The 12199-nt window shown below is 34.5% G+C and overlaps 1 protein-coding gene across 2 annotated transcripts in view; it reads right to left on the minus strand.

Moving 5' to 3' along the window:
• Positions 1 to 253: 253 nt before the first annotated feature.
• The window catches only part of LOC128219686 (diacylglycerol kinase delta-like), an 84278-nt gene continuing 72332 nt past the window's right edge, over positions 254 to 12199 (minus strand). For both annotated transcript variants that reach the window (XM_052927597.1, XM_052927596.1), the window contains 5 exons: positions 11331 to 11426; positions 10829 to 10945; positions 9963 to 10071; positions 8815 to 8954; positions 254 to 7597 (listed from right to left, as the gene is read on the minus strand). In XM_052927597.1, coding sequence (XP_052783557.1) covers positions 7493 to 7597; positions 8815 to 8954; positions 9963 to 10071; positions 10829 to 10945; positions 11331 to 11426 — 567 coding nt within the window. In that variant the 3' untranslated portion in view covers positions 254 to 7492. The remainder of the gene's footprint in view (positions 7598 to 8814; positions 8955 to 9962; positions 10072 to 10828; positions 10946 to 11330; positions 11427 to 12199) is intronic.

The following is a 12199-nucleotide window of genomic DNA, read 5'->3' on the forward strand; positions in this document are numbered from 1 at the left end:
CTAAGGTTAAAGAGTTATTTAAGAGCAATATCCTGCCTGACAAATACATAAATATCCTTGTTTCAACTTAAGCCAGCATGAACCCTTTGTTGACTTGACAATGTCTATGGAATTAAGTTTGAAACATAACTCTACCATTCATTTTTTGTGGTTAAAACATTTAAAGCACAATCAATGTGTTTAAATGTAACATCAACGGGGGCACTGGTAGAACTTAGGATATAGCAAAAAATCATAACTCCTTTGGTAAAGGACTAATAAAAATTAATTTATTTCAATAATATCTGATAAATAACAACACTAGTACATGGAAATAGGACTTACAAAGGGTATCCACGGTAACAAATATAGTAGAAAATAGAATAGTATCACATGGGTGGCGACCCAAATCTACGGAAACACACGCAGCTTTTGTAATGTTCACTTGATATTGCCCAGGTATATGACATACATGTTCACATATATTACATGTATACATTGCTGACCCAAAAGAATGTATGTGAAAACTAAGAGAGTTGTAGTATTCAATCGATTCAAAAGGAGTATTCAATACGCCAATTGACGCATGAGATAAAGGGCGTTACCACTTCAAGTACAATACAAATATACACAAGTCTATAATATTTATTATACTACCATCTTTTTATCTAAGTTAGAAAAAGACTTTTGATGAAGCAGCGTTTTCTGTAAATGTATTGGGAGAGTGTCTTGAAATAAGGTATTGGTCTTTAGGAATGGTCCATTGTACAAAAGAAGACCAGTGAATCATTATTTCTGTGCACCCGGAGTCCATTATTCTTTAAACGTTTTAGCTAAAGAGTTTTGGAAGGGTGCTGCACCTTGTCCTTTTAAATTTTTGATAGCACAATTCTGCCATCATGGAAACAAGCATGTGTATCTTTCTGCTTTCATAGAATTAAATGCTTATACTTACAGATTTGACATTTGTGGCAGTTGAAATCTAACATAAGTTCTACTTTGCACAATTCCTAACTTTTTCTGTTAAATTCAACTGACACAATGCACCCTTCGAGCCCTTAGAGCCCTATTCCTGTTCTGCAACACCCTGTCCTCATTAAACACTGGCTTAAACCCTAAAACCTGTGTATCAGCATGATGCATGTTTCACTTAGTAACATTTACCCTAAACTATGTAACCTTGGACTCTGTGAGATTTACCCAGGGGCCATGATTATGAGCTATATGAGACCCACGGATGAATCACAAGAAGAGTAGATGAAGTCTTAATATCAAGGCTAATTTAATACAAAAATGACATAGAATATTTTTGACAAGATAATAATGGCATTTCTGAGGCCAATTTTAGAGTTTCCATTTTTTTTGTCCATGTATCATGACAGTGTTTTCTAATCAAATCCCATGTGTTTACTGGAGTAGCAGGTTTATTCAAGGGTAGCCATAACCCTAGAGTAGAAACCAATGTTTACTGCTTGTGTGCCCAAATATTCTACAGAAAAGTAATCATTGGTCTTCAATTAGAGTGATTAATATAATGTTGTAATAACTTGTTTCACAAGCGTTGTAAAATAAATCAGTTTAAACACAAGTTTCTTTTTAGACATTGTGGAAGAGGATGCTACTTCTAAGGGAAAAACTTCCCTTGAATTTGTGCTGTGGCTTTCTTGAAACCCACATGTCTTTTAGCCAACCCTGTATATGCTTTTAAGCAAATGATTTATATTAAAGCAATGGTCATAGTGAACTGTTCAAAAGTTCATACTTTACAATGTAATGATAACAGAGAAACACTATGTGTTCCTTTAATATTTTGAGCAGTGTAATAATAATTATGTTATTTTTCTGTAACGAGAGGTATTAGTTAACAAGTAGCCTAAAAGATTGACCAGAAAATACGCCAGCATATTTTGGTTCAATATGCCGAGACCACCATAAAACATGAACTTGGTAATGAACTTTCCTGAAAACCTGCATTCATTGGCATCATCAATATTGACAAGCTGGTATATTCATAAAAGGCCTTAGAATAAACATGAACCCAAACCATGTACATGTATGTAACATACCGGGCAATATAAGCAAGGCACCACATTGGCATACAGCATGACAGTGTACCTTATATGACCGACCAGAAACCAAACCCTTCATTTGGACCCTCTAACAGTTCTTGGACACTCGGTAAATCAGATATAATCATCTGAAATAATCACTTGAAAGATAGTTATAAACTGAGTAATATATTCAATCTATGTCTACTTTTTTTTTTAAATTTCAAGAGACCCTTACTATACTAATGTTATAGAACAGATCAAAAACATCCCTTAACATCCCCCCTCCAATATTTCTGACCAGCCTATATATACTTGATAATTCAAGCCAAATTATGCTTGGAACAGTTTCCAGGGTAGAAACCGGTACAGGGGTTGTATTCACAAAGCAGCTTATGAACATCTCTGCTTAAAAGTGTAACTTTTTGAAGAGACAGATTTTTCAAATAACTGCCAAATATTTCAAAGTTGATTGAAACCAATATGGTAATTATTATTGAAACCAATGCGGTAATATTATTTCACCTTATACTGTTATTATATTATACCTCGCAGGAATAAGACTACACATTGCTTACTACAGTGGAGGAAATGGTCTTCTTGGGGGGCCAAAACTCCAGTAACACTACACAAGTTTCGTGCCAGTCTGTCAGCTACACTGTCATGCAAAACAATTATCATGGTCACTTTTTATCAGGAATCACTCACTGTAAGAGGTGATTTCGTTGTGAGAAAACAGTTCAAATACACACAATCTGTTTCTAAAACTACTTCAACTATATAGATACGACTATAAATGGAAAATACAGAAATAAAAAAATCAATTATATCTATAAGTGTAAAAGCTAGCTGCTGAATGTTGAAATTCAATATCAAGGGTATTCATATACAATAAAACCATTTCCATCAAAATCTTCCAGTCAGAATATCAGTGAGTTTTTATAAAATGTCCAAAATTAGTAAAACATGTGTTCTTTACTATGTTCTATAGTTTTTGTACCATACTGGAGAATGCTTTCTTTTATGTTGATGAATGAACAGTGGTGTCATTTATCTCCTCATGAGTTATTGCACGGTTAAAATTTTCTAAATGTTTTCCTGTGCCATGTTGTGTATTAACCCCAGTAATGGAATTGTATTAAAAAGGCGGAGCTCAACTGTGCAATAACTAGTGTGCGAATAAATTACAACCCTATTCATTTATATGCATGCTATTTATTGAACGTTGTCCTTGACAACATGGTTCAAAATAGTATTGCACTCACAACCCTCATAACTGAAATAATACAAGTCTCACTTTGAGCTCGGGCATAATTTCAAAAACTCGGGTAGTGGGCGCTATAGTGGGCTATTACATCACTTCGATATTGTTTTTTCTCAGTCACATGCCTACGTAATCAAAAAATTACAAAAGAGGGTTCTATAATTATAAATTCAGACTATCCCCATTGTCTCGAGCTCCCAGAGACCTGCGAAAATAACTTAAGTCTCAGACAATTCGTGCCATGAGGGAATGCTTTACCTTTAGTATAAAGAAATCAGTCATTTTCATTCAATTTGAGCCATCAAGGATTTCGAGCCAAGCGATTTCAAGCCAATGGGGTTTGACTGTATTTCAATACCTACATGTATACGAAAGTGCATTACATGTACATGTACAATATATAAAAAAATAAGGTAAACTTGTGAAGCTGTGAACATTGAAAAATACGAAATGTACCTACAAACTACACTGTAACTACATAAAAAAAACACTGTAGAAGGCAAGTTTTACACGTATAAACTAGACGAAGAAAAATAATAGTCTTTGGAATGCTCAAGTTTTACATTTCTATAATATTAGAACAGATACACATTAAATACAAACATACAAAATCGAAGTATAATATAATTGTGAAAAAGATACATATGTGAGAAACTAAGGTCATTGTAAGAAAACCTGGTACTGTATGAGACAGATTTCATCAAAATGGTTTTTAATGCCATCTAATAAAGGACGTAAAATAATCTGACTGCTTTGTAAAAAAAAATCAAACAAAATTTAACAACCCCTTTGGAAGTGATATACATTCTCGTTCAACAGAGGGATGATGCTATGTCTACCATTATCATTATTAAACCTCTGATGAATGAGAATTGTGTTTTAAAACATAAATGAAATAACCTTCGAATTACACAGTTCAGTTTCAAATCTAGTGAGGCATAAAATGGACATTACAAAAATGATACATTTCAATTTGAACAATCTAATGAAAAGAAAGAGAAAAAAAGGTATATCTAGATATATGAACACATGAATATTCTTATTGCACTATATACATGGTAACTCCAGCTACCACCCTTGTTATCAAAACTTCATACACGTTCATGGTTTCTTGTGCAGATCCCAGCGGTTTTCAAAACCAAGGGTCGTTACAAAAATAAGAAGAACAGTTGAGTAACAGTTAATGCGTAAAATAAGACAAGTATTAACAAGAACCCCGTTACAATAAAGATTGGAAGGCTAACGGCCATAAATTACAAGGCGAACCTTGCGTTTTGGTGTAAACTACGTTTAAATTAAAATATCGTAAGGACATTTATCGCATAGATTCCGGCCGTAACTTTACATATACCTGATCACTCTTTAGCAGAGTAAGGTTTATGACTTACTAAGATATCTTAATAAAACAGGGCCCAGACGGCTATATTCTACTGAGTATGATGAAGGCTTTAAGCATGAAATAAAACAAAGATTTTAGGTCTCAGATTAAAATACACAGACATTTTCTAGTGTCAACCTTACTTAACTCATCAACACCACTCATAAGGAGCTTGTTCAGAGGCAAATTGTTGTACATGTATATATCATAAATATTGACCAGTGAAATGAATCAACAACGCTTTGTATTTGTGTATGAATATGATCAACAAAATACCCCTCTGTAACTTTCGAGGTTTCCCACCTACACATGTTTATGAAAATCCTTTTCAAATGACATAAAAAATCACTAAATACAAAGAAAATAAACAACAAATAAATAAATAATGCTGTCTTTCATGGAATTTTCGACAGTTTACATAAGAAAAACATCAAATACAAAATGTTTACAATAACATTGAAATGTATTTCCAAAATCCAACATTTCCATATTTTCTAGCCCCTCATATACATAAATAGAGTTTAACGTTAGTTGCTGTAAAGCATAATTCTATAACCAAATCCATTAAAATTGTGCAATGTCAGAATACAGTTGTATATGATTTAAACTGTTAAGCAACTTATTATTGAAACGTCTGAAAGTATTTTAATTATTGAAAAAAACAAGAACATGTTACTAACCCGGGATTGGGCTTTGCAAGATGGAAACCATTCGTGGGCGTAATAAGACAGATAGCCATTTGTGGGCGTAATCAGACAGATAGCCATTTTTGGGCGTAATCAGACAGACAGCCATTTGTGGGCGTAATCAGACAGACAGCCATTTGTGGGCGTAATCAGACAGACAGCCATTTGTGGGCGTAATCAGACAGATAGTCATATGTGGGCGTAATCAGACAGATAGCCATTTGTGGGCGTAATCAGACAGATAGCCATTTGTGGGCGTAATCAGACAGATAGCCATTTGTGGGCGTAATCAGACAGATAGCCATTTGTGGGCGTAATCAGACTGACAGCCATTTGTGGGCGTAATCAGACAGATAGCCATTTGTGGGCGTAATCAGACAGATAGCCATTTGTGGGCGTAATCAGACAGATAGCCATTTGTGGGCGTAATCAGACAGATAGCCATTTGTGGGTGTAATCAGACTGACAGCCATTTGTGGGCGTAATCAGACAGATATCCTGTATATAAGTATATGACATACGCTTTGAATGAACTATATGATAATCTCATGGCTACAAATGTTGGACATGAAATATTGCTATGAATTTTTTTATGGGGAACAATGACCTTCAAGCATGACCTTTGCATTGAAAACGTGAGCTTGACTTTAATGCCCAACTAACGGTGCACTACAATTCTGTGTAGTATGACTGATGTACCAAGTTATAGCTGGGATAGAAAGTATTGCTATTAACTTCATATTGTGCAACATTGACCTTGAAGTTGTGACCTTGACTTTAGAGATGAAAACACATTTCCATCGAGCTCTACTATTCTGTAATTACAGTTTGATAGAAATTCGATAAATATTAACAAAGTTATGCTGACACAAGGTGTACACGGAGGGACAGGGTGACTATTATGCCTCTATTCCCATTGAAGTATTTTCGGGTAAGGATCTAGCACAGGGTACATAAAAAACATGGTGCTTTTCTTAAGTATGTGTGATGAAGCGACATACAACAAATACATTTACATGCATCATCAACTGATCTACTAAGTGAATTCTTTGGGTTTAATGCCATGGCTTGGTGCTTGTCTCAATACAAGAATTTACATGTATAAAATCCTAACAATCACTTGATGAATGTAGTATTTCTTTTTAAAGCATTTTTAACAAAAAACATGGCAAATCTTTGGTACACATGAATTAAATTTGCTTACTAATATGCACACATCATTATGTAAGTAATGTGGGTTAAGGATGGCAATATTATTGCTGTGTGAAAAATGCACAGATCTATGTAATACTTCAACCATGCATTAGAATACAACCTACATTTTCAGCCAATGAAATTGCTGATAAGCAATCATTAAGTACTAGACTTGATCATTAAGAATTTCAACTATTGCTGGTGTTTAAAGGTTCACCTACTGCCACTCATCCAATACACAAACCCTGTGTCAGATTTTAAGTCAACAATGTGTCAGCCAATAAGGTTGAATTCTAAGTAAGTCAGATGACCTGACGTAAAATATAAATGGTTTAGAAAGGCTCATTCACTAAGCCCACTATGCTCATCTTGATTCATAAGATTTTACTTCAACTCATCTAACAATTACTTATAGAAGAAATTGTGCAACAGAGGCTGGACATTTGTTGAATAAAATATCTTTTTCAACAAATGACTTTAGTTGTTTGTTTCCACTCTGATCTAGTAATTGTTGCTGTTTCCCCCTGTACCCCCATAACCTCATTTCAGTATTTTTCCATTACAACCCAATCCTTATGTTGTTGCATTATTTTTCCGTAGCTGAAATTTAATATATTTCCACTCTTGTAGGTGATACAGTTATTTTTCCATAGCTGCTTTAATCAGGTAATTTTCCATTACAGCCCAGATCTTAGGGTAAGATGTTGTTGTAGCTTACATTCGATATTTTTCCACTCTAGTAGTTGTTGTAGTTTCTTCCATAGCTGCCATCCAGTAATTTTCCATTACAACCCTGTACCTAAATGGTTACAGTATTTTTCCGTAGCTGACACCCTGTTATTTTCCACTCTAGAATTTGTTGCAGTTTTTTCCCCCCTATAGCTGCCATTCAGTATTTTCCCATCACAATCTAATAATTGTTGCAGTATTTTCCCATCACAATCTAATAATTGTTGCAGTATTTTTCCATAGCTGACATTCTGTTTGAGAGCTCTTTGATTCCATGCTGTATTCTTTTTAGGTGACCAACTTTATGGACGCCAAGATCCTGCAAAACACAAATAAAAATATGAAGTTACAATATAAAGCTATAAAGTTTCAGACATTATGTATACTTTATAGGTGATGTAGCCCGCTCTATTTTCTGTAGATCGTAATAATCGGGTTCTAACTAATCAATGCTTGCTGATGCATTTGTCAGAATCAATCTTCGTTAAATAAATGAACATAATGTTTGAAAAAATCATTGATCGTAATTTGCCCACACAAAAATACAAACTCAAAGTATATTTGCTACCTTTTACTACTGACACTAGTTAATCATGTAAGCCTTGGTCGAAAAAAGAGACTGACTAAAATATACTCTATGAAACTATTTTTTGGTGCATGGGTCAGAATCAATCTACGTGGAATAAATGATGAACATAATTTTTTATCCTTGAATGTCATTGCCCGAAACAAAAATGCAAACACCCAAGACGTTCGTTTGTAGATTATAGTGCACAAATTATTGTGAATTAAAGGGAATTGAAATCATTGAATTTGTAATACATTAGCTGAAATCTGCTCAAAGTTAATATTTCAAATATAGATAAGTATAATGTAAATAATTTCATGATGGCCTAAAAACTGACTTCACTTAAGCACATTGAAAATTGTCAAACAAATTATAGAACCGTGGGTGCTAATAACTGCTACCCACAATAAGGTTGCTTTCTGTATGAAATCCAAAATTATTTTTAAATAATACAATCACTAATGCAACAAATGCCATGTCTGCTGTACAAAGGGAAATAACCAGAAAACAATTTGCCATACTTGCTGCTACACATCTGTAAGGTATTATTTGAAAATATGTTTTATGTTAATGTATGTCTCTGCTGGATTTCTGAGATAAATCTGATTTAAGTTTATGACCATCACTAGAATCCGTGTCAATGCCTCATCCTTTTTTCACTTCTTAGAAAACAACAACAACAACACAAAATACAATATAGCAAGCCCAAGATAACATATCTGTAAGGTCATTTTTTAAAGTAGAGACTATGTGTGCTTAACATCTCTGCCTCATTATTTCAAAATCACACTATGCATGACAAAAGTTACAGCCCGAACATGACAAAAAAATGGACGGAGGACAGACAGCGTTATTATTATATAGATATTTTGGGGGCATAAAAATATATGATTAAGAAACATCTTAGTCCAACTCTCTTATATTTTTTAATTGTGTATCAGACACCTTAAATGTGAAAGTGTTTGTACCTGTATATCGGTCTTGTCTAGACTAAGCAGCTCGGTGCCTCGTATCTCATGCTTGATGAAAGACTCACGGTACTCCGACAACGACAGGTTATCGAGCCACTGACCTACATCCTCCGACGACCAGGAATTCACATTGTACCCTGGGAAAAAGGAAAAGCAGTTAAAGTCTACGAAATAAGCACCTGTCCGCATGTCTTGGGTCTGTATTTTGAGTCTGAGTTTTGGGTCTGTATTTTGAGTCTGAATTTCAGACTCAGGCTCAGAAAACTGAATTTTGAAATGTTTCAAAATAACCATAAAAGAACTAATTTTGATAAAAGATGTGTGTCTGACAGTGAGAATGATTGTTTGTTACACATGCATCATTTTTTACCATCTTTGCTCCTGTAACAGCCTTTTTATAAACAAAATTGAAATTTCGCTTTTCTGAGTCTCCAAATCAGACTCCGGACGTTTGTGAATACCAGCCCAGGAAAGACAATTATACCACAGGACAGGAAGTTTCAGCTCATTTGTTGTCATGCCAATCTATATGGAAGATAGGAACTCTTTTTGGACTGGCACATTTTGGTAAATTGGAAAGAACTGCCTATTCTTCTTCGAACAGGTTGGTTTAAGTTGATTTATCCAACAGCTCATGAACATAAATGTGTATAGAACAAATGCACAGCGCCACAAGCAGATACCAACAGTTGTCAGTTTTGATAAATGGGAAAACTTTACAATTATTCAAACCAGAATAAGAGTGCATGTTTCAATGACAGAAAAAAAAGCGCTCGGACCAGAATCAAATTGTAAATACAGGGATCTGAATGACCTGGCAGCTGAAACAATTTTGGCGAGGGGTTCTGGGGGTGCAGAAGCTAAACAGAGTCTTTAGAAGCACTTTTGAGAGCTCTCCAGACTTAAAATTTTGAAGCAAATTGAAGAGTCAATGCTAACAACAAATAAAGAAACAACCAAAACCAACCAGTTATTTTTTTTCATAAGTTAAAAAAAAAACTTTTTTAAATTTCTTTTATTGGTCCTTACAGCTATTTAATCCGTGGAAATCTGCAAATATTTTTCAGACAAATCACATCCCAAGAATATCACTAACTTTCAATATGGAAATAAACTGTTCTGACCACAATGTTATACAGACTTACCAAGTGGAATGTAAGACTTGTCCTTATCCTTCTTGCCCTTCAGTTTACTGACCACTTGCTTGAAGCGGCCGGGCTTGGGCCGGTGTTTAATCTCTACAGTCGGCACAAACTGAACACAGATAATACATGGGGCTTATGGTACATTTATAAAAACATAAAGGTGAATTTGTGAATAATTTACAAACCACAGTGAGACTATGTACTATATAGACTGCAGTGCTCCAGCCAGGATTGGAAAAAGGCAGGGTGCTAGGAAAGAAAGTGCACTTTTGATGTGCAATGAATGAGTCTTAATTGGGCACTTGCACTTAGGGTCAATGTTCAATTTATAATTATTATGAATGTCTAGTAACTTTTTTCAATTATAATATTTTTTTGTATGCCTTAGCTGTTATCTTTACTTTAGTGTCAAAGTTATGTATTTATCTTTTATTTTAATACTTTTTTCTGAAAATTGACTCTGTCAAACAAGAGGGCACACCATGGTGTAGTAAAAAGGTGACAGGGTGCTGGAAAAGGGCAGCTGGGTGCTGAAAAAGGGCAAGCAGGGTGTCCAACCCTGCAATTTAGGCCTAGCTGGAGCACTGCGGACCGATGAATAAATGACTGCATGTGAATGATAATAAAAGCCACCATGAAAGAACGCCAATGTTGATCTGTTTTTATTGAGACGAAAAGGGGGCATTTCTGAACAACTATTAAAGTCAAACTAATGAACATTGTTAAACATATGGAATTTCACCTAACTTCAACTGAAATGTTATATATTTTTTTACTGATAACTTTTTTGTTTCCATAATTATGGTGAAATAATTCAGGGTATATGGGTAACAAGGTAAATCTTTGAGCCCTCAAGGAGGTTATACCTCTTCCTGAGGTATGGGTGTGGTTGGAATGGCGCAGACGTCCATCACAGTGCGGGTCTCCTCCTCCACCTGGACAAGACACTGGCTCAGTCGCTCTGTGATGTCACTACGCATGTGCTGTAATAAATCAAATCAAATCAAATCATATGTAGCATCTCAAGATTAAGGCCCAAAATCGAGGTTAGGTTTTGAGAATGAGTATCAGATAATCTTACTATAGTTCAATAACCAGATTGCAACAGTCATGTTTTCCAAATAAGGCTTTTGACATCATAATAATTTTTTGGGTTTAAGACAAAGAACTATAGAAGGGTGCTGTATCCTGTTCTTTTTTGGTAGCACTCTTCTGCTTTCTTTGTGACCAGCATGGCCACACTTTTGGTTATGAAAGGCTAAAGGATATCAAATATATATGTAAACATTTAAAAACATCAACATATCCTGATCATTTTTTATGAACAAATGAAATCAATTCAGTTACATTCAACAATTCATAGTTTACCATATCAGGAGCCTTTTCTGTCAGAAAGTTGGAGGTTTCTTGAGTGAGATTGCGCACGCTATGTACAAAATCTACTACCTGACTGCGCAGAGTGGGCTGAAATACAAACACAGTCATCATTTAGCTGACAATACAGCATACCTATCCATGCCTAACATATAGGAATCTTTAGTGTACAGTAATCTTTCTGTTCCAAAAGGAAGTTGGAATAAAAAATATAACACATAAATTAAAGATTATGTTGTCAGCAGTTTGGCTGTTACCAAGAGAAAATTTAACTTTTTTATTTACCAGAACAACATGATGTATTGAATCGGGGTAATATTTTTTTTATTTGTGTTTACTTATTGTATATATCTTGTTTGTTACGTAAAACAGTAGCTTTTAAAATCACTCTCAGGTCTGTTAACTGAGTTGAAAAAGTACTGCGGCCATATTCAATAAGCATCTTAGTGAATTTTATCATCTTAGTGAGAAATTCGTAATTTTTGACAACGATTATATTAAAAACCCGCTCCTTTTCATTAGATTTGTTCATAAGCATATATTGTTTAGACTATTTTCTTGCTTATTTTCATATTTTTGCAGTACAAATATTGTTTGTTTTCTTAAAATTCAAATTAGAAAAAAAGGCAATTTTTCACTAAGATGAAAATTGTTACTAAAATGCTTAATGAATACAGCCGCTGGTGTTACTTTTCAGACGTCATGAGAGAAATTAGCCTCTTGCGAACTTGAACATGCCAAATCTTGGATGAAAGGCAGGCACATATATCTCTACATCCTCACACCCTACCCAGCAAAACCTTTTTTTTTAACTTTTCTATACATTTTTTTTTGAAAATTCAGGTATATATTTTTGTTGTAAA

Source organism: Mya arenaria, chromosome 15 (genome assembly GCF_026914265.1).
Source record: "Mya arenaria isolate MELC-2E11 chromosome 15, ASM2691426v1".
NCBI lineage: Eukaryota > Metazoa > Mollusca > Bivalvia > Myida > Myidae > Mya > Mya arenaria.